This window comes from Varanus komodoensis, unplaced genomic scaffold, assembly GCF_004798865.1.
Source record: "Varanus komodoensis strain SLA01 unplaced genomic scaffold, ASM479886v1 scaffold59_1, whole genome shotgun sequence".
Classification (NCBI taxonomy): Eukaryota; Metazoa; Chordata; class Lepidosauria; order Squamata; family Varanidae; genus Varanus; species Varanus komodoensis.
The window spans coordinates 387,752-413,994 of NW_025336221.1; the positions used below are offsets into that span (position 1 = coordinate 387,752).

General features: G+C 39.5%; 2 protein-coding genes across 5 annotated transcripts in view; one reads left to right on the forward strand and one right to left on the reverse strand.

The window, feature by feature from the left end:
• CEP95 (centrosomal protein 95) overlaps positions 1-1,160 on the forward strand; it is a 33,382-nt gene extending 32,222 nt beyond the window's left edge. For 2 of the 4 annotated variants that reach the window (XM_044449527.1, XM_044449529.1), the window contains 3 exons: positions 373-519; positions 602-673; positions 753-1,160. In XM_044449527.1, coding sequence (XP_044305462.1) covers positions 373-519; positions 602-673; positions 753-932 — 399 coding nt within the window. In that variant the 3' untranslated portion in view covers positions 933-1,160. Of the gene's footprint in view, positions 1-187; positions 324-343; positions 520-601; positions 674-752 lie in introns of those variants that run through there. The other 2 variants (XR_006416572.1, XM_044449528.1) reach the window with 2 other exon arrangements.
• Positions 1,161-4,260: 3,100 nt separating this feature from the next.
• Positions 4,261-26,243, reverse strand: part of SMURF2 (SMAD specific E3 ubiquitin protein ligase 2) — a 91,068-nt gene continuing 69,085 nt past the window's right edge. The window contains exons 11-19 of the mRNA XM_044449568.1: positions 21,365-21,578; positions 20,527-20,630; positions 15,849-15,963; positions 15,086-15,264; positions 13,726-13,863; positions 13,406-13,526; positions 11,069-11,270; positions 10,117-10,192; positions 4,261-8,251 (exon numbers count right to left, since the gene is read on the reverse strand). Coding sequence (XP_044305503.1) covers positions 8,152-8,251; positions 10,117-10,192; positions 11,069-11,270; positions 13,406-13,526; positions 13,726-13,863; positions 15,086-15,264; positions 15,849-15,963; positions 20,527-20,630; positions 21,365-21,578 — 1,249 coding nt within the window. The 3' untranslated portion in view covers positions 4,261-8,151. The remainder of the gene's footprint in view (positions 8,252-10,116; positions 10,193-11,068; positions 11,271-13,405; positions 13,527-13,725; positions 13,864-15,085; positions 15,265-15,848; positions 15,964-20,526; positions 20,631-21,364; positions 21,579-26,243) is intronic.

Consider the following 26,243-nt stretch of genomic DNA (forward strand, 5'->3'; position numbering starts at 1 on the left):
TAGGTTTAAACATAATAGGCTTCTTAATGTTATTGGTTCTTATTGCATTTTAATTGTGTTTTTATCTTGTAATTGTGAGTTGCCCAGAGGTGCTGTGGCACAGCTGGGCGGCATACAAATGTTTTAAACAAACAGACAAATAATTACAAATGATTAATGAGGTAAACATTCTTCATTTAATTTACAGTTCGTGTTAACATTGATCTGCATTGTCCATTTTGTCAAGTCACATAACAAGGTCTTTAACTGAAGGAAGTGAAATTCCAATGAAATGGGACTGAAGTGCAGTTAGCCATATCCTGATCAAAACAGTATTGTCATTTTTAAAATAAACTATCTTTAGGCTTGTGGATGTCATATTTTCTCTGGCAGATATTTAAAAACCTTTTTGAAGAAGGGTTGGAAATTCAGAAGCAAAGATTGCATGAGTTGAGACTATATGCCAGAGACAAGCAGGCTGAACAAAAGAGACAACATCAGCAGGAATTAGAGTCCATGGAAAACTACTATAAGGATCAGGTAGGCTTAATTCTTCCTATGATGTCTGAGGAAAGCCTGGCCTACCTGCATGCCATTAACTTTTCTTTGTCTTATACTTAAGTTTTCAATGCTGGCTGAAGCCGTTTCAGAACAACGCCAAGAAATCCAAACCAGAGAAAGAGCACATGCAAAAGTAAGTCTTTTATCACCTTAGTCTTTCGGAATAGTGGCTGAAGTTTTCAGTTGCTCAGCTGCACCTTAATCTCTTTCAGACATTAAACAAAGTGAAACGTGAGCTGAGATCAAAGATGGAGAAAGAGATTAAAGAGTTGCAAGACATGATCACGCACGATGATGATGATTCATTCTTCCGAGAATTGGAAGCTGATCGCCTAAAATCCAGACTTTTGGTGGCTTCTTTTCAATATAGCAAAAACTCCCAGTTCCTTTAAGTCTTGGCATGCCTTTATAAATACTTGTGCAATTTATTTCTGGCAAAAACATTTGAAAAAAAATATGGAGGTGGGGTGGACAGAACCTGAAGTGTGACATTACTAGCTTGTTTTGCCACTCGAGTTTTGCTGCCCAGTATCTAAATGTTACAATGTCAAGCAAATATTGAACTTTTTCTGAAGGAAATTTTTAATGTTTTTGTCAAATAAAGATTAGTTCCTAACAAAGCTAAGCTGTCAAAAGCATCTCCCCAGTTAATTTATTAACAAATCATTTTGGTCAAGTATAGCTAACTGTGAGTATATTAAAATAGACCCTGGGCTGATTTAGGTAACAGAATCTTGGAGCAACTGTACCCTGCTTATATCATTCTCGCCAAACTTTAATTAGTGGGTAGTAAACATTTTTCTCTGTTGATGCCAAGGGAAGGAGTGGTAGGGCAGGGAGAAGCTGCCCTTGATCCCCTGGGGAACATTTTGGAAAGGCAAAGGATTGCAACTCCTCAACTAGCCGCTTCAACACTCATATTGCTCTGACAGTGAGGCAGTTTTTCCTAATGTCCAGCCTGAATCTGGGTTGTCACAACTTGAATTGGTTATTCCGTGTCCTACACTCTGGTATCAGCAAGAAGAGATCTTGACCTTCCTCTTTGTGACCACCTTTGAGGTACTAGCGGGATATCATGTCCCCCTTCAGTCTTCTCTTCTCAAGGCTGAACATGCTCAGTTCTCTCAGTTTCTCCTCATAGGGCAGTGTTTCCAAACCCTGGATCATTTTTACTACCCTCCCCTGGACCCTTTCTAATTTACAGTACTTGCATCTTTCTTAAATCTTGGTGCCCAGAACGGGACACAGTATTCCAGGTTAGGTCTGACTAGTGAGGAGTATAGAGGAACTACTTTTTGTGATTTGGAAGTAATAGTTCTGTTAATGCATCCCAAAATACCATTGCCCTTTTGGCAGCTGCATCACATTGTTGGCTCATGTTTAACCTATTGCCCACAATTACTCTAAGATCTTTTTCTTTTTCAGTTCTGTTGAGCCACATATTCCTCATCTTGTACCAATGCATTTGATTTCTTTTTCCTAGGTGGAGGACTTGGCACTTGTCCTTACTGAATCTCATTCTGTTGCTTTCAGCCCAGTGTTCAAGTTTATCAAGTTTGCCTTGAATCTGCACTCTATCTTCTAGGGTGTTTGCTATTCCACCCAGTTTTGTATCATCTGCAAAATCGATTATCTTTCCTTGTACTTCCTCATCTAAATCATAAAAAAAAATTTTTGAAGAGTACTGGGCCCAGGACTGAACACTACTAGTTACCTCCATCCAATTTGAGAAGGTGCCATTGATGAGCACTCTGTGTCCAGTTTACCAGCCAATTTTGGATCCACCTAATAGTTTTTCCATCTAGTCAAGTTTTGCTAATTTGCTTATCAGAATGTCATGTGGCATTATGTCAAAAGCTTTGCTGAAGTCTCTAGGTACATTATGTTCACAGTGTTCCCTTTGTCCATTTGGGAGGTTCCCCAGTGAAAAATGAGATTAGTCTGACAGGATTTATTTTTTATAAATCCATGCTGGCTTCTAGTAATCACTGCATTTTCTTCAAGATGCTTGCAGATGCATTTTTAAATAATTTGCTCCAGAATTTTTCCAGAAATTGATGTCATACTAACTGGTCTATAGTTCCCAGGCTCATGTTTTTCCCCTTTTTTGAACATAGGGTCAACATCAGCCCTTTTCCAATCATCTGGCACTTCTTCTGTTCCAAGATTTATTGAAGATAATAGCCAGTAGTTCTCAGAGTTCCTCCACTAGTTCTTTTATGACTCTGGGATGGAGTTCATCAGGCCCTGGAGTTTTAAAATTCCAGCTAGGTATTCCTGGACCATTCCTTGGCCATTAACTTGTAACAAGTTAAGCAGTTGTGCATTTTAGGATGACTTAGGACATAATAGTGGCCTTGTGAGCTTGAAGGGCAGGAATAAGGAACGCTCCCAGGTGTTGTTGGACTTCCATTTTCACCTTCCCAATCCTGAATACTGTGTGCTTAGGATGAGGGGAGATGTACACAAGTATCCCACCCTTATTGTTCTAGAGAAAATGTATAGAATAACTATTAAGAATACCACCAGATACCTTCTAGATGTTTTTGACAACAGCACTGGAAATACTCTTTGAAGTTCCTTGGCATCACCTTTCCAACCATAGAAGGCAGCTTCTGTGTGCACTCCTTCCCATGCTGGCGGCAAGGGTGTGGAGGAGGGAGGGAGTGTCCTTCTAGGGATTTATTATGTTTTTTTTTTTAAACATTTTTAGGCCACCCCATTCGCCGAAGCCTCGGGGCGGCTTACAACAATAAAGCAGCATAAATGTTTTAACATAAATGTTTTAACATAAATGTTAAGCAGCATAAACAATTTTGATGGGGAATACTCTGAAGGTCAGGGGTAGGAGCAAGCATGTGGTGGACTGAAAAGTTCCTTCACTGAGGCACTGAAAAGTTCCTTCACTCAGTTCTAAGCAGGGCACATCAGAAAAATCATGAATTTAAGTGTTGGGATTCATCTGCTGATATCAGTTAGAAGACATTTACATATTTGCAAGAAAATATTGAAAGAAATTTGTGCAGGCACATTCCATTTCTAGCATTTCTAGGGCACATTCTTTCTGCAGATTGCCTTGCTAACCTCTCTCAGCTTTTATATCACAGGCATGTCTGAGAAAGATGAAACCATCTTCCCCAAGGCCAAATCATGAACTCCGGGGCAAGTACTGATTTGAATCAGCCTTCTGTGTGTTAAAACTAAAAGCTGTCTGCTATACCACACAAGCTTGTATAGAGGTTGTAGTAGACCTCTTCAAAGATGAAGAACTGAGCATTCCCTGAAAAGCCTTGCTATAAATTTAGAAACTTCATGTTGATGAGCAGTTCGCTTCTTTACAATGGAGGAATGGTTTGCCCTCACATTTTCAGTAATCATGGAGGCAAGAAGCAGATTCAGAGAGCATGTGCCCCTCCAGGTGTTGTTGGGCTGCAACACCTATCATCCTTTACTATTGGCTTTGTGGGCTAAGGATGATGGGAGTTGAGGGTCAACAACATCTAGAGGGCTACATGTTACCCCTGTAAAAGAGGCTACTTCTTCGCCTTTAACCATTTAAAGATACAGGCAAGGATCTGGCATCCAGGCTCAAAGTCAACAGCAGCCAACATAATGGTGACTAGCCTTGCTTCTATCCAGGGCCTCTACACATGTTCTTTTTGCTTTAATTAATGTGAACACCGTTTATTTAAAATTGTAGTAAACACAAAACAAATGTTGTTAAAACCATTGATGCTGTGACAGTGCAAACAGCATACAAATTTATTGCTCAACTTCTGCATGGGTATATACTTAAAAAACATTTTATACAGATCTATTGTTAAAGCTCATGTAACAGCTTGGTGAAAATACAATGAATATCAATGCTAAAACACTCTGCAATAAATACAATAGAAATGCAACTAAAAAAAACCTGTCAGTCTGTGGAAGTGGGAAAATCATACCAAATATAGACTAGTTTTAGCTACAGACAAAGCTCTTAGAATTTGGTAGAGACAGAAGTCTACTAACAAAGAGTATGCTAAGTACAAATTGCACCTATTAACTATATGGTGTAGTTTAAAGTCTGAAGCAACAGGATCATGCTACATTATGATGTATGATCAGAAGCAAAGCTCATACTTTCATTAATGCAGCCAGTTTAAATGCACCAGAGGTTTAACAGAGGTTTAGTGTTGTAGAACAAGAATAAAAACAAAACAATCCTGTGTGCTCTGGACTCTAGTACATCACAACATTTTGGTAAAAATAAAAATCACTTTAGGGAAACTGAACCTATGTGCAAAAAATAGATTACATACTGTACAAAGCACCATTACAAAAATTTTACATCTAGAAATTAAATCTGAAACGCAACTGAGTAATGTATATTTGAACTCTACCAAAGAGTCACAATCCATATTAACACATTCATTAATGAAAAGAAAAGCATGGAAATGTGAGATGGCATCTCTCTCAACCATTTAAAGCAAATTCAGGATGGATGAAGAAGCCATGTAGAAAGGGGGACATGTTGGAAATAAATATTCACATTTAAATCTGGGGTGAAAATTCAAAGGTCCAACGCAATCCTGGGTTTAGTGCTGGGAAAAATGGCTATAAAACTACAGCTGATGGGTCCAGAGAAGCTCCTGGCAGGTTGTGTGTATTAAAGCTTTTAATGGATATGCTGATAAAAAGGCACTCAATTTGCATCAGTCTGCTCAGGGTAGTCACAGCAGTATGTAGAAATGCTTTTATTTTGTCTAATTGTGTGAATTTCATTTCACAAAGTTAGCCCTGTAGTGACAGAAGGATCTCTGAAAACCAAGTATTTAAAGCAGGATGACAATGGAGTTAACTCCTAAACTTAAGTTTTGGTAGTAGACTGGATTTAATTTTCCAAACTCTCTTCACTGAGGTCTGTCAAGCATACTCTCTTTTAAAAGTACTCATTTACCATTCTGGAGCAATTAGGCTGCATTTCATAATACATGGATAAACACAAGTTGTTACAAAATGAGCAGAAACCAACAATGGAGACCGTAACATTCAGCAAAATCTGATGCAAAATGGACGCATCCTAGAGCAAGGTAAGGGCAAGGCTATTATCTTGAATCACATGATAATTCTGCAGAGAAAAATGTATTTGACCTTCCATACAGAACATGCAACAAGGCAGTCCTTGCTTTGCCCAAAAGCTCTACAACAATGTGTTTAAAGGGAGAATGGCCGCTTTTGAAAGTTCTCAAGAATAATTTACAAAAGGCTGGGATCTATTGGAAAGCTCTGCAGGGGACTTACACTTGAAAGCCCAGCAGTGGATATGAAAACCAGTACTCCAAGCAACACAAAGGCTGAAGGAAACTGAGTAAATGCTGTTCCTGAAACCTGAAAGAGGAGTGGAAGTTATCCTAGAGTTGTTCTGGGAAAAAGTGACAACATCAGATAGCATAGCAACAAAGCAGATTCCCTAGTTAGGGCTAAGTCTGAATTTCAAATCATCCCCATGTTTATACGATCAAATGTGTGCAGAAGTAAGCTTTGAATAACAGCTCTGTTGCAGTCCATGAGCAAGGAAAGTGAAGTACCAGAAAGAGCACCAAGCTATTCCCACCATTCAACAACATAGTCATAAATAGACCATCTATCCCCACCATATGGTCTACTTACAGCTGCCTTAATTTGTGCAATGTTTCATAATCCAATATGCCTGCATATTACATAAGAGCAAGGATATCAGAGATCTTCTTGTATCATTAGTTCTACAGATGGAAAATGCAACACATTCTCACTTCTCCAAGTCCTGCCTCTCAAGATGCAATGCGCCCTGGCCTTCAGCACTTGGGTCAAGTCAGACCAGGCAATATACTATCTAGTGAACGTCTTCTGCCCTACTTACTTTCTCCTTTCTCTATTTTAGATATCTGTTTGTTGAAAACAGTTCTCATGCCAGAGAAAATAAGCAAGACCGAGGAGCCTGCACTGGCAGCTTCCAGGCTCTCTCAATACACTTGGCATGTTTGATTATCGTTAGCACAGAAGCAGTGATAGTTTTAGATGGCTACTTATGATTAGTTCTTCTAGTATGACTTCCACTGCTTGCCGTCACTTGTTTCTGGATGGGAGAGTGAACCCGTACTGACAATTTGGATCATAGTTCTCAAGGATTCGTTCAAACATGTAAGCTCTACTTGTTTCCACTGCACAGCTGGGTATCTAGGTTTGCAAATTTATGGGGAAATCAAAGTGTATACCATAATGGGCTGGACATTTTGCAGTAACCATACCCACATAACTACAAGGAAAGCTTACATGGGGAACTCACAAGCTATTATACAATGCCAAATATATATATAGTTATTGATAGAGGATTCCTCACATGACTGCTATCAACAGTGCACTCCACCCCATCTGAATATGCTCTCTGTATTTAATAATTTTGCATATCTGTTCATTACCACAATAACCTCTGATGTGTCCCAGCCAGTTATTTATCAGAGCATGTTATGCAACTTTTGCATTTTAGATAAGTGATCATCTAGTCTTCTGAGTCCATTGCATGCCTATTTTTCCCTTAGCTGTAGCTAACACAAACCCATATGTCAGAAGCAGTTAAAAATAAATATTTTTTTAACCTGGATTATTTAGCAACAATATAAATGTGGGTTGGCTGAATCTCAACATAAAACCTTTGGTTGGTATGACATCCACAGAAGGTTTTGAAAGGTGAACTAATGACCTGGCAGAAGGCTGTTGATATCATCAACATACATTTAGGAGTTTAAAAAATGCAGCAGTTCCATTTAAAATGGAAAGCAAATTAAAAAAACACTCAAGTATTGACTTTTTACAAAAATGCTTATTTAAAAAATGCTAAATGTCTAGAATGTATTTTAAAAAGGGGTTTCCACATTTACCACAAAGTACTGTACCAAATGCAGTGCAAGTTAACTCAGACCAGGACTCTCTTAAAGAAATCTGGCAAGAGAAAAACAGGACCCAAAACCTGTAATTCATGCTTGAGGAATATAAAAACCCTTACACAAGGAACACTGAAGTTGAATTCATAACAGAATAAAATCATTCACTAAGAAAACACAGTTTATCTTTAAGTGGCCTTAATTTAAAAGATTTATGATTTCTTAAGCCAATTTTATGCAAAAATTAGAATAGTCAAAATATTTTATTTAAAAAAATAGCAGGTTGCTGTTCAGTATCACATGTTTAGGCAAGTAGGCTGGGACATGACTTGTACCGACAGCTGTGTCTTCAACCTGTGAGAATAGAAATCAGGTAGGTAAATAGATCAGATAACCTTTTACAAAAATAGTAGTCGTCTTTCTGCGAGAAGAATACTGCTTGACTGTTGAAACGAGGGGAAAGCCAGCATTCTGTATGTTCAAGATACTAGTTGTTAATAGCAGCTGAGTGATTCCTTGGCAGGAGCCACAGGACTTTTTCTTGCATGAAGAATTCCAAAGATGCTCCTTTCCCTCATATTGTCCTAAGGTAGAAAAAGGGGCAGGGGGAGAAAGTTTCCTATATTTCAAGCATTTACTGTGTCATGGCTGAGGGGAGTTTTCTGCTTGACAGGAGTATAAATACAGTCCCAGGCAAGTCTGCAAATGTTCATTCCACAGCAAATCCACATGTTTCTTCAATGGCAGTCAGCAGCTTTTCATAGAGCTTCTCATAGCTTTCATAAGGAGGAATGTCTATTCGATTGAAACTGCAAGAAAACAACAAAAGCTTTAATAAGCCATGCGGCACAATAACTGGCAGTGGTGATGTGATATCTCCGTAGAAGTCTGCTACTGTCCTAGGAACCACCCCCTCCCGCCCCCCAATGCCTTCTCGGCAGGACTACATCAGAACAGAACAACTATCTGTGATCAATCCACACAGAAGAGACAGTCAAGCACAGAACAGAGGTGGGCGGAACACTGCATAGGAGTCCGATGGGCATTTCCAGAAGCGCGCCCATACTAGTCTACTGCAGAAAAAAACAGCAAAGAGCCTAAGGCTGATCTTTTTTCTTGGCATAAGCCCACTTCATCAGGCATATGACCTGTTCTTTAATGTTTCAGGTTTATATACCATTCAGGTGGTTGTGGTGGTGGTAATTGTGAACAGTTCAGGAAATAAATGTCATAAGTACAGACTGTAAAATTTACATAATTAATGGTAGTCATTCACAGAAGAGTGAAAGCTGATAGTTCATATGCTTCCTGACACATGGAGTGTAATTTTTTTAAAACATCCTTTACTCCAAGCCCAATTCAAGCTCCTGGCAATAGATTTGAACCCGGCATATAATTCTACATGATAGAACTAGAGTATGAGAGGCACTTTACACCTATTCTGCCACAGTTTAAAAACTCCAATTGCATGAGTCCAAAGGTTAAAACAAAGAATAAAAAACCACCCTTGGCTAGTCAGAGGTGTTACTTTGGCTCCCATCCTGGAATATGCCAACAAATGAGCCACAGCAGGACTTGCTTCTAACAAGCCGAACAGGAGCAACAATGTCTCATTTATGATCCACAGAGAGCCACAACAGTGCACAGGAGCAGATGGAGAGGATCAGTAAAATATCCTACCCACCTCCTTCACTAAGATTAGAGCACTGGTACACCTTAAAGGAGTTCCAGTAAAACAAGTAAGCCAAATCCATCACTGCGCAAAAGGCATGTACATGACCTGGGAATTCACTGTTGCGAATTCCATGGTCTCCACAGCTCTATTTCCTGCTCACAGACTATGTTATTCACAAAGGCTCTGTCTACTCTGAGTAAACTGGATCAAAACATGTCGGCAACGGCCTGAACGTTTCTGGACACCGCAGTGGAATATCTGGAATTCTTTATGCGTGCAAACAGAGGTTGATGACTCAGAGCCCTTCTCAGGGCCGCAGTCCTAAAACAATGTTAGACCGTTTGCAAAAAGCCAAAGCCTCCCACAGCCATAAAGAAAGCCCATACAAAAGGAACCAGGTCGCACGAAGACATCCAGTTTCAAGGAGATGCTGCTGAAAAATCACTTACTACAAAACTGTATTAATGATTAGGCCACTGCCCACAAAAAGAAAATTGGTGGCATTGAGAAAGTATAGAATGAAGGCCTCAAACTTTGATCAAATCAGTATGATTTGATTAATCAAATAAAGCTTTAACAAGGATAAATGTGATCTTTTATTACATCAACAAGCAAAAATCCTGGGAATTTGGACAATTTGGGGATATGCCACCTTGCAGGCCACACAGAAGCATTATGAGGGTGTTGCCTGGCACCTGTCAATGTCAAAGCGCTTGGAGGTCTTCATCACAGACCACCCGCTGAATGACAGAACAGAAAAACAGATCAGCTTGTATGGAACTTGCAACCTACATGGATGGTCTGCCAGCTTATGTTATCCTTTTACAGCAAAGGATTTTTTCCCTTTCTATGAATGCTTATAATATGATAATGCATGCAACTAGATTATTAATTAAATGTCTTTAAAGTGGGAGGATTAATACGTTAGATTTTTAATTCATTACAAATTTCACAATTCGCATGCAAAAAAGAACCAATATAGCACTGCCTGTGACTTACCATGTGTGGGCTTTTGGCAGGTTATTTGTGCTAGCATCAATCTGGTGAATTGTAAATAGTCTTGGGCCAGCAGCACCTAGAAATATGCCAAAGAATGCATTGGTTGGTACTGCACAGAATAACTCAAGAAGAAGAACAGATAATGCACTGACTAGCTACCGCGTCAGAAGAGGAAGCAGTAAAGTGACACAGAGGAGGGGAGCATGCACACAACTTGGAAAGGTAATGGCCAATGCAAAGTTGGTTTTAATTACTATTCTGGACATCTCCCATTTGACGATTCTTGATGTGAGCCTTCCTAGAACCTATCAAGAAAAACAACTATCACAAACTGCTCATTTCTTCCCCAAGTACACAGGAAGGCTCATATTCCTAACCTTAAATGGAACAATGGCTCCAGTCCAGTCATTCAGTCATTCTTGCCTTTCTTAAACTGAGTCTTCATGACACAAGCTTTTAACACTGAAGATCTTTTGAAAAATGCACATGCTGCGTTGCATACTGTGGCCAGTATGTGTACGTCAATGTGCCCATGTAAGTCCATGAACATAAAATAAATAAACCTGCATTTTGTATGTAAACAAGCTATCTGAAATTGGCCTTGAGTGCAGCAAAATCCTCTGTGGCCCGGTGTCACACAGTCAGAGGCAACTATTACTGAGATGTTTGTGATAAAGAGCAGCAGCTAGATTAATGGAGACATAAGAAAATACAGTGGATAATGCAAACCAGAGAAATGGGTTGTGTAGTTCTTTCAAGGAAAGCAAAACCTCATATTGAGACCCTTGACAAAATGCATAAAGCTGTAAGGTACAGTGATATTTGTTTTGTACGGTATGCTAATTATATTCGAAATGTTACAAGATGGGTTATTTCAGAAGGTTCAGTAACTGTGGCAGAATGATGAAACTTGGGGCAGCAGAACAAGAGATTCCAGCTGTGCTTTTATTACCTTGTAATGCTTTGAAACCCTGCAGAGGCACCCTGGAGGACCCAGTCACAAACTGCAGCAACCGGGCTCTCCTCTCTTCATCAAAGAGCTCTACGGCTTTCCAGAACCACTTCACAACATTGCTGTCTGGTGTGCAGTGCTTCAGCCTTGTGTTGGCTTTCCAGTCATTCACATCTATCTTTCCGAGACCACAAATGATGAGCTGTTGATAATTGCACACACAAACACCAGGTTATATCTAATGTAAACAAAGCCATGAATGTCAATAAACAACATAAAAGAACAGGTGATCATGTGGGGTTTTACTTCTATGGTACCAAATGAAAGCCAGTAAAGAAAGAATTGAAAGCAGTTTTATGGCAAGCAAATAAGGCCAATATAGCTAAAGGTACGTGCTCAAAAATATAGAACGGTTCTTTCTATATACAAGGAAATGAGCTGAAACAATGGAAAATGATATGCATATTGCCCTGGTCTGGAAAAAATGACAACCCATCATGGTTAACTAGCCACACTGGCCTGACATGTCATCCAACACCAGATGACCGATCCCACTGTGGGTAAAGTGAAGCAATGAGAGAGACATGAAACAAGAATGGCACAAAACAACAACAACAACAACCACCCCCCACTTGCTGCTCTTGGCTATCTTGCCTGAGCTGCTGTCAGTAACAGGCCATCCAAAATACCTGAATAGTTGACCACCCTTTTAAAAATGTTGTATTTTTGCATTCCAAATGCACACAGTATTTTTCAGGGTTTTTTGTGTGCAAATGTGTAGGGTTTTTTGTGTGCATTCCAAATGCACACAGTATTTTTCAGCCCCTACTTGGGCTTCTGCAAGTACATAGGTGCCCTCTTCTGTGGGAAGCCTCACCTGGGCAGTATCTGCTTTCAAGTGCAGCAGGTACCAAGCCTGGACACTGCCCTAGAAAGATTCCAAACGGTTCCCCTCCCCTGTGGTCTGCTTTGCCCTGACAGCTGTCAAAACACAAGTAACCAAGGGCAAAGAAAGGCATGAAAGATCTCTGCTTGGGAGGTGATGGCCAGTTGTACACTCCTTTCCTGGTGAGACCCTTCTGGTTTTTTTTGTTTGTTTGTTTGCCTTGATTCTCCTCTTTTTGGAGAATCACATTCTGCACTTTTTCCAGAGCCTCTCGCTGTTTGGAAAAGTGCATCCTGCCCCATTCTGTAAGAAACGGAACTGTCAAAATGCTAGGTCCCCCTGCACATGAGGTTTGATGGGGTAATGGTTTTTTTAGGAATGATACGTCAAACCCCTTTCCCCAAGAACAGGAATTGGGATGCGCTGCTGCACTTCGCCAAGATTCACATTACTGCAGCATTCTAAATGCACTGGTTAAAGTGAAACGTCATAAAGTTGTTTCCGGACATAATTGTGAAACTTTCTGCTGAAGATCTAATACAGCTAATGCTTCTCCCACTCACATGTTCTGGCAACGCCCAATGGCTGCTTCTTTGGGAAAAGGAGGATAACAAGGATAAATTTTTTGACAGAAAGTTGTTCTTAACTAGCTACTCATCTGTTGAAACTTCCTTTCTACCCTTTTACTTCTTTCTCTTGGAGATGCTTTGCAGACCCTCTCTCTCCCCACTTTCACTCTCTCTATGATGATGATGATTTTCTGCAGTGATTTAAAATATTAATAGGCTTCATGGAGGTTTGTTTATAAGAATGGGTTGTTCTTAACTTGGACGTTCAAAACTCAGGAACTGCCTCTACATGCAATATAGAGGAGTACATAGTATATATGTATTCACTGTAGCAGATGCACTGAAATTTCATGTAAGAAAACTGACACTTTCTTTTTCTATTTTAGTTTTGGTGTGCTTTTGCTTTTTAAAACTCACAACAGAATTAATTGCAAAAATAACTGGGAAACTCTCTAAATACTTTAGACTAAGGTTAACAAAAATAAGCTTTGTATATATGTTCCATTAAATGCCATTAAAATGAGGTAACACTAACAAACCAAAGTACTGATGGAGAAGACAGACAGATCCAGCTTTGTTGCTTCAGAGGCCCACTAGAGAAAATTTGAAAGGTGCCAGGGCAGTTGTGGGGAGAGAGAGAAGGAGACAAAATTCACAATCTGCCAGTGGTATCCATTTCACAGGTACAACAATCAAGGCAGATTCAAGAAACACAGTCTGGAAGATCCAAACAACCACACTCTCAGGTACCCCACGCTCTTGGTGATTTGGTATACAAATGGTGGTCTATTTCTTCTTCTTGCACCTGCAAATCCTCTAGCATTTCTTGATGCTTTTGTTCGTGTATTACTTGATGATGTGGCGTATCATTAGTATACTGACCTCCAATTCCTTCTCATCAAATGTCTTCAGGAGATGCTGTGGAATTACTTCATTAAATCCCTTCTGCAGAGCCAGAAACTGGGCTTCAATTCCTCGTAAAAATCGCCAGTTTACATAAAGCCTGAAACAAAGTGGACGTTCTGTTTGCAAAGGAGTATCTTTATGCTTTGCATCTTAAATTTTGACTTCAGCCTGCAAACATTGCTACCAGAAACAGAGACAACCTACTGTGCTAAGCATCTATATAGCACATCTTCACTATTACACTCTCCAGATGGGAGAGTATAATAGATTTTTGTAAAGACTGCACAGCTTAGTACCTGACATACTCCTTTTTATTCTCCTCTGTGACAGGAATGCTTTTGCCATTAGGTTTCAGTTCATGTTGTATAATTTCTCCATATGCATTATGTTCCACACAAAAAGTATGGTCCAGGACTCCTGTAATATCGTTCTCCCTAAAGAAGGATAAAAACAAAATTACATGAATTCCAAACATCTAAGCATTTTCTAAGTATATATTCTGCAGCCTCCTATAAACAAACATCCCAGTTGCACTTCTGTTACTCTCTCTGTTCACTGGCAAGGCCAATAAATGATGGACTTTCCAACATTGTGTGGAGCGATGGGAAATGGAGGTACATTCTTTTCTCATTACACATTACAGAGCTTCCCATATTAAGGGAGTGATGCACTTAATTACAGCTGTAGGAGCCCAACAATGCTTTATGTCACAGTAATTACAAAATTACATCTGAAAAAAAATGAAGGTGCTCAAGATGTACTTCCCCAACACCAAAGACAAAAAGAAAAAACGCAGAGGAATAATCTGTTAGTACAAGACTACGAAGTGCATTCTGAGAAGCATCTGCGCTACTCACAGTGTCCTCCCCAGATATAGGGGCTGGCTTCCCCTCCAGCCCAATGCAATACACTTTCCCCCCTCAGTCACCCTAACAAGGCTCAAATCTTCTAGACCACTTGAGATGTCAAGGAAGGGGAAGTGGTTTTGCCCTTGTTCCAAATGAACAGTGGAGAGGCTCCAATCTACAGAGTCATCCTATTGAGTCCACAGCTCTTCTTTCTCCTCCTTTCTGACAGAAGCCAGGTAAAAAGCTTGAATTTTGTGTTCTTGCTTTTGCTTTTTGGGTGTAGAGAAGCAATCTCTCTTTTCCTCTTTCCTTATTTTATTTGCTTCTTTATACACACTTTTATATACTGTTCGCCATAGTCAATTTGGGTCTCAGAATGGTTTACAAGAATAACACTAAGATTAGATTAAAATACAATAAAATAATAAAATAGCAAAACAATCATAATGCAGTTCAATAACAATACATTTCAGCAGTCCAGGCCCTGAGCCAACCAGCAAAAGCAAAAACTAAAGTAAATTATAGACAGAAATAAAAAAAAGAATAAATAAATGAATAATAAAATACCTGCGACCCGGCAGGTACATAAAACCAAGTATGATTTTTAAAAAATGCATCACTTAACAATTAAAATACTGGGCAAACAAAACACTTTTTGCCTGGTATAAACAGGGTGCCACTACCAAGAAGGTAGCATCCTTGGCAGAATGCTGTTTCTCTGCGCTGGATGGGAATAAGAGAAGCTTATAAATAACTTGAACAGAATAGTCATTCCAGACATCATATTTCTGAAAAGATCATTACATACAGTATCCATACTAAGCTGTTGTGAAGATCTGGGTCAACCAGTTCCATGTCATCCAATGTAATAGGCTTCCCTAGCAACTGCTTATAAAAAGGCAATGTGAAGCCCCCATCGATGTAATGTCCATGAAATACAGCCATCCCCATGATCCGTCCAACAAAGTGGAAGTAGGATAAGTGTTCCTAGAATTGAAGGAGCAAAAATATTCAAATCAAGGTTCCTGGGCATGCATATTCTACTGAAAAAATTTCAAAGCTGCTTATCACACACATTAGGTTTGCCTAAATGTCACAATGAAAGTCAGAATAGTAAAAGATGCTTAATGTGCCTGCTTTACTTTCCTCACCAAGATAAATATTACTCATTTATTTAAAACATCTGCATGTTGCCCCATTGTGCCACAGCACCTCTATGCGCCTCTCTTACTTTTACTCTCTCCTATCTTTACTGCATACCTGTCTATTGCCACAGTGTTTCTGCCTTGTTATTCATGCTGAAAATGGTTCTTTGACCTGGGGCAAGGATTCAGGCACATCCAGGGTAAATTGGACAGGAGGAACACCAGACGTTATTTTGTATTTATTTATTTAATATATTTATACTCCGACTTTCAGGGCACCCCCACCTCTGCAATAATGCTTCTATCTGTTCTAAAAATGAAGCTGACCATCATAACAGAATTTCAATGTTTATAACAGTAGAAATGTTGGAAAGGGAACTTGTTGGCCACAGAAAGTATGAGGATTTGTAAAGTGCTTCTTCATACCGGGTTAACAGCAGAATCTGGATTTATCTGTAGCGTATATATGTCATCACGTGAATACTGGAAGAGGCCATAATATGGATTCAGCATTTCATGGGAGAGCAAATAGAGCCATTCCCTGAGGAAAACACAGAGCACTTTACTATAAGACAAACACTGTTAAACTGCTGCCCAGAAATCCAGACATTCAACAATACAGGTCTATTCCTAATCAATGGTGGCAGAATCTCACAGAATCATAGAATAGTAGAGTTGGCAGGGGCCAAGAAAGCCATCAGGGCCATGGAAATAGCAGTTCCTTACACGTCTGTCCTGCATGCAGCTCCCTCAGAGGTTTTTGTTTCAGTTTATTTCAAACAGGTGTCCTGTTGCCTCGTCTGCTGTCTCTAGTCATCTAATGCTGTGCTTATGACAAAGGCTCCGTACCCTGTCATTGCACCAGCTATACCTGTGACTAAAGCTGCCAAGCTCACTTGGCATAATTTAGGATATAGCTACTGAAATCTCAAAAGCTGTCAAAGGAGATGGAACAGGTTTTACAGGATTTCTAGCAGGGAAGTGCAGCTTCTGTGTTCTCCACCTTTATATGTTTGTGCTCCAGAATAACATTATGTAAATGAGGAAACACAAGGGGAAGAAAGCACTGAGAGAAATTTAGGGTATATTTAAAATATACAAAGTAACCCATATCTTTGTGAATTAAATAAATAAACCAAATGAATATCTGAAAAAGGTGCCAGCTATTAGGTAAATGTAAAAGTTGGAGGAAAATTTATATGCCAGCTATTAGGTAATTGTAAATGCTGGAGGAATGAGAAGGGGACAGGGTCCTATGAAGGGCCTAGTAAGACCCTTCGGGCCTATGAACAGTGATATATCAATATGGAAGATTAATGCTACTCCTGGATGGCACGGTCAGCTTATCTGGCTGTGAGAAAAGACTGTGGTCACAAAATAAGGATGAAACCTGCATATAACTTGGCACTGATTTCTTAAAGGCTTCTGGGGCCAGTTGCCAAGCTTCGTAGCTATTTTGCCAGCTGCTTCTCCCATTCCTACTCCTTTTATATCATTCCTTCTGCCTCCCACACCAAATTTTCTTTCTACAGCCTAAGTCTATTTTTTCATATACACAGTTGCATGCCATCCGTTGATACCTAATATTTGCTTTTTTTAAATAACATATTTACAGGCTAGTCTTCAATATGAAATTCTTAAGACAATTCATATATTATAATACCAGAATTGTACAGTAACACTAATTAAAATTGAACGGTAAGCTGATTATGCAGTTTATGTAAAATTAATAGCATTTAATATGATTACATTGATTAAAGGTTTAAGGAGGTAGTACAACCAAAAATATAGTATGTGGCACTGGCATAGATGTGGAGTTCTAGTCAGTAAAACCCTAATCACAGGATGTTCCTACTGGAGGAAAAAGTCGGCAGGTGAATTCTGCTGACTCCTACCTCCTGCAGATCCCAGAAAATCTGCTCCTGGAGACTGGAGAACCTTCTGGAGAAGTGTTGGAAGTTGTATGCCAAACTACAGGAGGAAATCAGCAGAAATTTCCTCTACCTCCAGCAGAAGCCTTTGCTGGATTGCAGTCTCTTCCATGAACAGAAAACCCACAGCAGACTAAAAGGCTCCAGGTTCATTTGATACAAACACAGAAATGTTCCATGTACTCTCTTGCTTAACATCAGAAGGTCACTTAAAAAAGAGATGCTTAAAATATACCCTTGTATGTTTTAAATTTTGTTGCTAAGTTGCCTTGAGTTTTCTTCTGAAAATGTTGTCCACTCATCACCAACATCATCATCATCTTTCAGATACAGAGGACAGAGCCCATCTACTGTGACAGGAAACTATATTATTAAAATTTAGTGCCACTCTCCACATCTTATTGGAAAAGAATAGAAAAGTTCTCATAATACCTTAGGAACAGGGAGATGCAATTAATAGTTCCCTTTGTTTCAAACTAACAGAAACTTCCACCCTTTACCAGAATAGACCACAAGATGGAGCCCTTACTGGCGGCAAATCTGTTATCCAATTTGTACTAACTAGATGAACTCAACGGTTCTGTTTCTTTAGCCCTTCGTGCTTCAGAATGGAATCCTTGGCTGGACCTAGTACAGGGGGCCAAAGCTCTAGGAAATCCCTTATCTGCTCAGCCCTTACTCTATCAACCCTTGCTCATGTGGAAATGACTAGAAAATGATATGCTGCCACTGTATTAGTTCAGTTTGGCAGCTGGCATTAAAGATCTACTTGCATCTTGAAGAGCATTTATCAGACAGTCTTATCAAGAGAGCCTGTGCATCTAGTCATGTACACAGAAAGACATCCAGAAGTATTACCAAAGAGTTCTAAACTACATGCCTCATAATTAGCTTAAGGAACAACACACACACAGACAAAGAATTGCATATCTCCAGGATGTGACCTACAACTGATGTTAAGTACAGTGGCCAGACAACAGCTTCAAATGTCCTAAAGCCCTAAACGGCTTGGGTCCTGGCTACCTGAACGAGCGCTTACGTCCGTATATGCCCGACCGCCCTTTGAGATCTGCGGGAGAGTCCCTTCTCCGGGAACCCTCCATGAAAGAAATTAGGAGAGTAAGTACCCAGAGGAGGGCTTTCTCTGCGGTGGCGCCCAACCTATGGAATTCACTCCCCAAAGAGGTCCGCCTGGCACCATCGTTACTGGTTTTTCGGCGCCAGGTAAAGACCTTTTTATTTAAACATCATTTCAATTGTTAAAACATATGATCTGGCCAGGGCAACTTCTTCTTCCTTCTCTTTCTCCTCCTATATTTTTATTTTATACTGATAATTTTAATTTTATATTTGTAAATCAATGTATTTTTTGTATTTTTGTATTTAATGGTAATTTATTATGTACTATTGTATTTCAATGTATTTTATCATGTTGTAAGCCGCCCCGAGGTTTTGGCAAGGGGCGGCATAGAAATGTTATAATAATAATAATTATAATAATAATAATAATAATAATAATAATAATAATAATATGTGGCAGTCATCAAGCAGTACCACTATGATTGGATCTAGGTCCATCCTATATGGGTGTCTCCTGCGTTCAACATTATTTCTCCTTTTGTTTGCAGTAAGATTCAGAATGTTGCTCTTTGATCAAAACCCTAAACATTGCACCTTCAATAGTCAGCCTCCCCAGAACAGGTGTTACCCAACATGACTCTGAGATTTTATTTATTTATTTAAAGTTTTTATATGCCGTCCCCTTGCTATATAGCCTCGGGACAGCTCACAGAAATAAATACAAAACAAATAACAATTACAATTAAAACCCGGAAACACACTGGCTGCACAATTAAAACCTATAAATATTAAACATTATTAAAATATTGTTTGAATAAAAAGGTCTTGGCCTGGCGCCGAAAAACAAATAACGACAGCGCCAGGCAGACCTCTCTGGGGAGCACATTCCACAGATGGGCCGCCACCACAGAGAAAGCCCTCCTCTGGGTACTTTGCTTCCTGATATATTTCACGGAAGGCTACCGGAGGAGAGCCTCTGCTGCTGATCTCAAGGGGCGGGAGATCACAATCCACCTCACAGTAAGTTGCTGAAAGAGGAAGCCAGAGGAAGGGCACTGTGCACAAGGTGCTGGAAAGTGCAGGGAGTGTGTTTAGTAGTCACCCGATCTCTCCTGCCTTCCTCTCTTACCACAGCAACTATGCAAAAGGAAATGTCTTGGCACACCACCTGATGTAAAAGATCAATCTCCACAGGTTCTTTCTTTCCCTGTGCTCACCCTGCAAGCTGTCCTCCCCCACCCCCAGACCTCTTTCACTCTTCCTGTTTCTTTCTCTGTTAGCTTCTGGATCCTCAAGTTGCCTAGTCCCAACTCTCACAATTTCCTCAGAAACTTAGTCCATTGCATTCAAGCCCACACTCACTAAGCGTGTTTGCAGCCTGGTTCCCTGTGCACAGGGAATCACTGGCTCAGACACAGTGCATTTTTGGAGCCATTTTCACCACATTTCAAATCCTTTGCACAATTTTCTATGTATTTTCTTCCAAGTCTAGAACTCTTGATTTTATATGAACTGAATGCATCCACATTAGAGTCTGTGTAAGTGCCTTGTTATTTCCCCATGGCGATCATTTATGTTTATGGGCTGTTCAGCAGTTTTGGGTATGCTGAGGGATGGGAGAGCATTCAGCATCTATTACAGGCTCCAAGGTCAATCTCTAGCCATGGAAAGCTCTAAGTGCTGATACGGCCACAAAGTGCTCCTGATCTGAGAGGTTGTCTGCTGGGAGTAAGAAAAAACGGATAATGTTAATACTACTGGTTTCACTAAGAGCTGTTGAACATCCCGTATTTTATAGGATAGCTGTGTTCATATGTACATTCTCTTCTAAAAAGACTGAATTAAGGTATAGATTTTGCATACCAGACGTTGCTGAAGTGCCAACTGCCTCAGAAAAACACCCAAGTTCCCTCTCCTCCTGAAAATTGTTAGACTCTGCCCTCAGGTTGCACCTCAGAATACACCAGGTTCCAAGAGTCAGTATTTACTCTTTCCGTATCTGGAAATCCTAGATGCTCCTGGATCACTATCATTTTCTTGGAGCGACAAAGCTAAGGTATGCTGTGTATAGTTAGGTAACAAAACGAATTTACCTGGCGACTCCTCCATAATCGAGGCCTTCTTCCCCACGAAATTTTATCATTAATCTCTTCCACAGGTCTTTAGGCCTCATCTTCATGACTTGCCTGTAAGACTCCTGGAATTACATCAGACACTCATTTGTATTATAAACCTTTTATTGGCATTTCCTCTGTTCATGAAAAAATTCCAAACTTTATACATTCTTGCATTAGCAGACATGTAAAAATTTATTGCCAAGGAGACATGCCAGTAAAAATGCCTTGACAGATATATTTCTTTCACAGCTTTCATAAATTGTACATATTTTAAGTTAAGTACCTGAAAAAACAAGGATGACAATATTTTTAGTGCGATACTCTACTTGGCAGTGTTCCCCCACAAATGAAATGCTTGATAGAATCAGTTTGTGGTGAATCTATATTGGACTAAGATGGTTTCCACAGTCCCTGCAGAATGGAAGCTCTGGAAACCATTTTGGAGCAACAGGACAGAACATTTATCCTTTACTGTCACAAAAAAAGGGCAGTTCATACATTGCAGCACCAAAATCCTCTGGAATTTGTGCAGTCAGATCCTTTCACTCATCTATCAACCTACGTTATTTTAAACAAGACTTGATTCCAGAAAAACTGGCACAGGACTGCAAACTTAATTTATGATTTAACAGAGAGGACATACAAAGAAGAAAAGTCGGTCTCCTTCAGTTATCACTCACCTCTAACCAAAATATATGCTGTATTTCAGGGACATCAAGTTCTTCTCCATCTATAAGGCAAAGCCACACTCACCCCAGTGGCAGGCTTACCCACCTTTTTAAGATCTGTAGAAATTTCATAATCCTAGAGTTACCTCAAAAATTTCTTCCCTGGAGACTTCTATGCGACAATGTCCAGCTTGAGGCTGCTGTTGGGACAGCTCTTGCCGCAAAATCTTGAGTTTTTGCACAAGGTCCCGCTTGTACCTTGGCACAGTCAGACATTCAGCCTCATCTGGAAGCTGGCACAACGACACCACCTGTTGCTGTTGCTGCTGTTGCTGATGATCTTTAAGTTGGTTCTGACGGCTGAAATGAACCAAAGCCACAGGGGGTAGTATTAAACACTTCCAGTTGTTTTCCCTTCCACAACTAATTAATATGTACTTGGAATAAAATTCAGAGGAAAATATAGTATCTGTTTCTATAGTTACACTGTTCTGCTCCACTAAATGTCTCTCAAGAAGCCAGAAGACGCACATATTTGTTGGTCTTGATAATTTCCTATTAGTTTTGGAGCATTTTAAAAATGTTTATTACATACAAGGATTATGTCAAAACACAACTAATCAAAAAGTAGGATACTATGAGTATATCCTTTTTAAAAATCAATTGCCTCATGAATTAGCTTGTACAGGGAGTTTGGCAAAGAGGGTATTCTTTAAACCTGGACTAATCTTGATCATGGGAAAGTAGCTAGCTTTGTATGTAACCAACTGGTGCAGATAAACAAATATTTTCACTAGCTATTCCCAATAATGTCTTGAAGCTAGATTCAGATTATGAAGAGAGAACATTCTGTAACAAACAGTTTTCAAGGTAAAAAATCTGAAACATTTATTTTCTATAGTTGCAGATTCAAGTCAAAATTTGCTGTGTTGTATGCAGTTTTCTTTTCAAATATGACCTTTGCTATTTCATAGGATTTCTCTTCTCCCATGTTAAGTATTTATATACACACACCATAGCCTTGCTAGAATAAATGGACAGCATCCTTTGACAGAAAAAGAAATTGGTATTTTTTTAAAGTTGAATTCTTGTCATGTGTTATTTCAACTGTAAGCACAGAGCTTTGAGCTAAATAAAGAGCTACAATAAAGAAGCTGCAAAGTAATTCAACTACAAATTATGTGTTGTATGGCCAGATCAATTGGCTATGTTGTATAGTTCTGCTACACATGGGTCAGAGCTGTGGTGATTGCAAGTAAACTCAGACAGGGTGTACAATTTGGTAATGACTGCAGAAATCAGTATCCTTAGAATTATTCTCTCCTTCTTTCATTCATTCAAAAGAAGAACATTTTTAGCCCTTGTGCTATAAAGGTTAGATATTTTTTAAATGGAAAGTGGAATGCAAATGAAAGTCACAAGGCTGTACGAGTTATAAGCTATAGGCAACATTAAACAAGATCTCCAAAGCCAGTGGGATTCTTGGTGATCACTATGAAGAGCCAGGTTCTTGCACAGCTTATTGCCTCTTCCCATTATTAGCAGAGGATGAATAAATTTTGCAAGCAGGATAAATTATACACATTAAATTCACATGCAAAATGTAGACAGAATTGTAATTCTTTATGTAAAATTCTTTATTGGCAGCAGATCTTCTGATTCATCTTTTTCCTTGCTTTCTCACCTCTGCTACCCAGATGTAACTGCTATGTTCCAAAACTATGAGATCAAGTGAGCTCAATCATTCTCTAGTTTTTCAGCATTACAATGCAATGGACCTCAGCTGGTTGCAGATTAATAAGAACCAGGCAGAAATATGTTTTAAATAAATAATAAATTTCCAGGCTGCCTGGTAAGGTGTGAGCCTTTGCTTTGAATATATATGTGTGTGTGTATGTTGTTTATGAATGGTGACTGGTGCTTTCCAGTGTTATAAATAAAACTTTTAGCAGTGGGCATGGACTCTATCTTGGACTTCCTGCAAATCCCCTTCTGGTGAGTCCTCCCATGGGGCTTGGACTATTGGGCAACATCAGCTGCAGAGATGTGTTGACAGTTACGCCCTCAGGCGGAAATGTTAAATGTACCATTATCATGAGCCAAGCCTTCTTCCCAAATTACCCAGTAGTCAGCCTGAACAACACAACCTACAAACAGTCAGGCTATCAGCAACAAATGCCTTCTGCTTTTTGCCAAAGAAATATCTCTTGCACTTAGGCCTATATAAATGTACAGCTTTCCCCCAGTCACTCTGCTGCCTGCACATCGTGTTTATTTTAGGCAAATTCTGACTTTTAGAAAGGTAAGAATAATAGAGTATTCTCAACTTACTCGCTCTGAGTGAAAAGGCAAATGAACTCATGTGCTTTAGACTAAATTTAGTTTCACTGGAACAGGTACAGTTTGATCTTACTTTTAAAAACACACCTAAGACTTTGGATATACTGAAACAACCAACAGGTCTTTCCTTTAGTACACATAAGAGGAAAATCATTTTCACACATCCTGTCTGGTACAATAAAATAGCCAACACAGGAGAAAATTTATCATACTGTAGACTTTGCTGATGACACTGTTGGTTGAATTTCTGAAATCTTTTCATAATGTAAGACAGATGTACGAATGAAAAGACTTAAATGTGTAGTAATAGCTTGAGAAGTGCAAAAAGGTTATGATTTTGAAGCCTGCAAGAGAAATAGGATTTTTCTACTGAAAGACAGATTTAAGATTGCTACAGATGCTTTAGAAATCTATAACATAAAACTATTGCATAGGCCTAAATTGCTTACTGTTAGAAAACGGAAAAACATTTAAAATGCAATTGTTTATCTCTGAATAACACAAACTTTAAAAATAGCATTCTTCTTCAAGTAGATATATGCAAGCTCAGAGGTACATGTAGTATTTGGCTCTCCAGCCAACAGATTAAGAAAAAACTTTCTAAGAGTAAGGGCTGATTTCATTAAGGAAGCCACAGCCTTGAATTTAGAGCAGCTAAGCAGGGATGCCATAGATAGGATGTTTTGGAATGCTTTCATTCATAAGGTCGCCATAAGTCAAATACAACTTGATGGCACATAACAACATCAACAAGTACTCATACTTTAGAAAGAGACAGCCCCTGCCTCCCTCTAAAAGTAAATTTATGTCCCATAGCTTCATCACCAAATCTTACCCTGTGGCTTCCTATTCCCAGTTGCACATAGCTCTCTAAGCCAACCAACTTTCTGTTTAATACCATGCAGGTGTTTCCCAAAAATAGCATGTAAAAGGTGTTAGAGTGAGAGACGACGAAGTAACATTCCAGAAGTGTCTGAACAAATGGATAGATGTGTCTAGACAACAGCCAAATTGATTTAGTGAGTCTCTTTTGCTCTTGGAAACATGGTCAACAGAGTAAAGTTAGCAAAGTACCAAATGCAGGAAGAAAAGACAGGGGGATTGTAAAAGGTGCAGACAAGACCATTTTATTGCCTAATGCAATCAGGATTAAAACTCTTCTTCAGATGCAACTGATTAAATTCTTTAAACACTGTCTTGTCTGTCATCTCAAACTAACCCAAGATTTTTGTTTCCTTTGAAAAAGTATAACAACAGTTGTTTTTGAGGAAGTTGTATAAGACAAAATATCCCTGGATAATAAATTGTCTCCTGTGTATCTTTGAGATTAACCCCTTTTCTGTTTTTGGAAACTTAGGATAGGAAAATTGGAGGGTTCTATTTTCCCCCCAAAGGGCTTTTTGGGTTGTTGTTTGTTGGGAACATGCAGGATTTCAGCTCCTTCAAAGAGATGCAACCCAAACAAGAAATACCTCTTTACAGGAACACATTTCCCTTCCATTTTCTATTGCTTTTGTAGCATTTTGAAACAATTAGTGGTATATACATTGACAATACTTGATCTCTAGAGAAACTGCATGGTAGAGCAACTCATACATTATAATTCTGTTTACAAATTCATATTTCTTCATTAAATAACTATATGACTAGTCTAATCTTACAACAATCTTTAGAATCTAGTGCATAAAAAGAATAATATACAACAATTTAAATAAGTAAACACTTACTTATGCTATTTCCATACTGCTCAATAGCAGAGACTCTTTAGACAGTCATTAAGTTCACACCATAAACAAGTCACTACTATCCAACCCTCCACATAAACTGAAATTGGGACTCTCTGGCTCATGGACTGGATGGGACTCACTAGGCTTCTCCATACATCCTGCCAAGACTGGGTCGTGGCCCTTTCCCCTCCTGATGCTCTGCTGTTTTGAAAAGGCAAAAGCAGCAAGGAGGAAGGGGCTCCCTAGTTTTCTGTGCTGAGTGGTGGGAGAAAGACAATGTGGAATGTGTGAGAGCTACAGATGTACTATGGAGTGATGGGTATTATATAAGGGGATGTAAGTGTGTCCATGTCTCTGAGTGAGTAGGGGATATATAGGTGTGTTTGAGGGGCATGAATGTGTGGGAGTGTTAGTGTGTGCACTTGCTCCTAAGCGTGGTCTTACTCACTGCTGGCATGTGCCTCCTCGACATGTCTCCTGAATCAATGATGTCTTTGGACCACAAAGAATTCCCTACCTGCCATAAACCTCTGAAGCACCCTCTAACCTACCTTTAGCTTACCTTATTCATTTGTTCATTTATTATATTTATATACCACTTTTCTCCCACTGCGGAATTGATGATGGCTGCATGTTGTTCCCAGGTGGTCCCCCCGGGATACAAACATACAAACAGCTCAAGCAAGCCCCAGACCCGTTTAGCTTCAACATGGTGGATGGCTTTTGTGCCTTCAGACCATACTTTGGGACTTATGGTCAGTACAGCAGGAGTAGATGGAGGCCACAGACAAAACGCATTAACAGCTGTGCTTGGCCATCTGGGCATGCGTGTTTTAATCAACATGCTCTTTATCCTGTTCTTGGGTTCTTCAGTGCTGGATCTGTGAGTCCTACAAAAGACCTATGCTCTGCTACTGTGGCTCAGAAATGGCATTCGGGGTACAATCACACACCCACC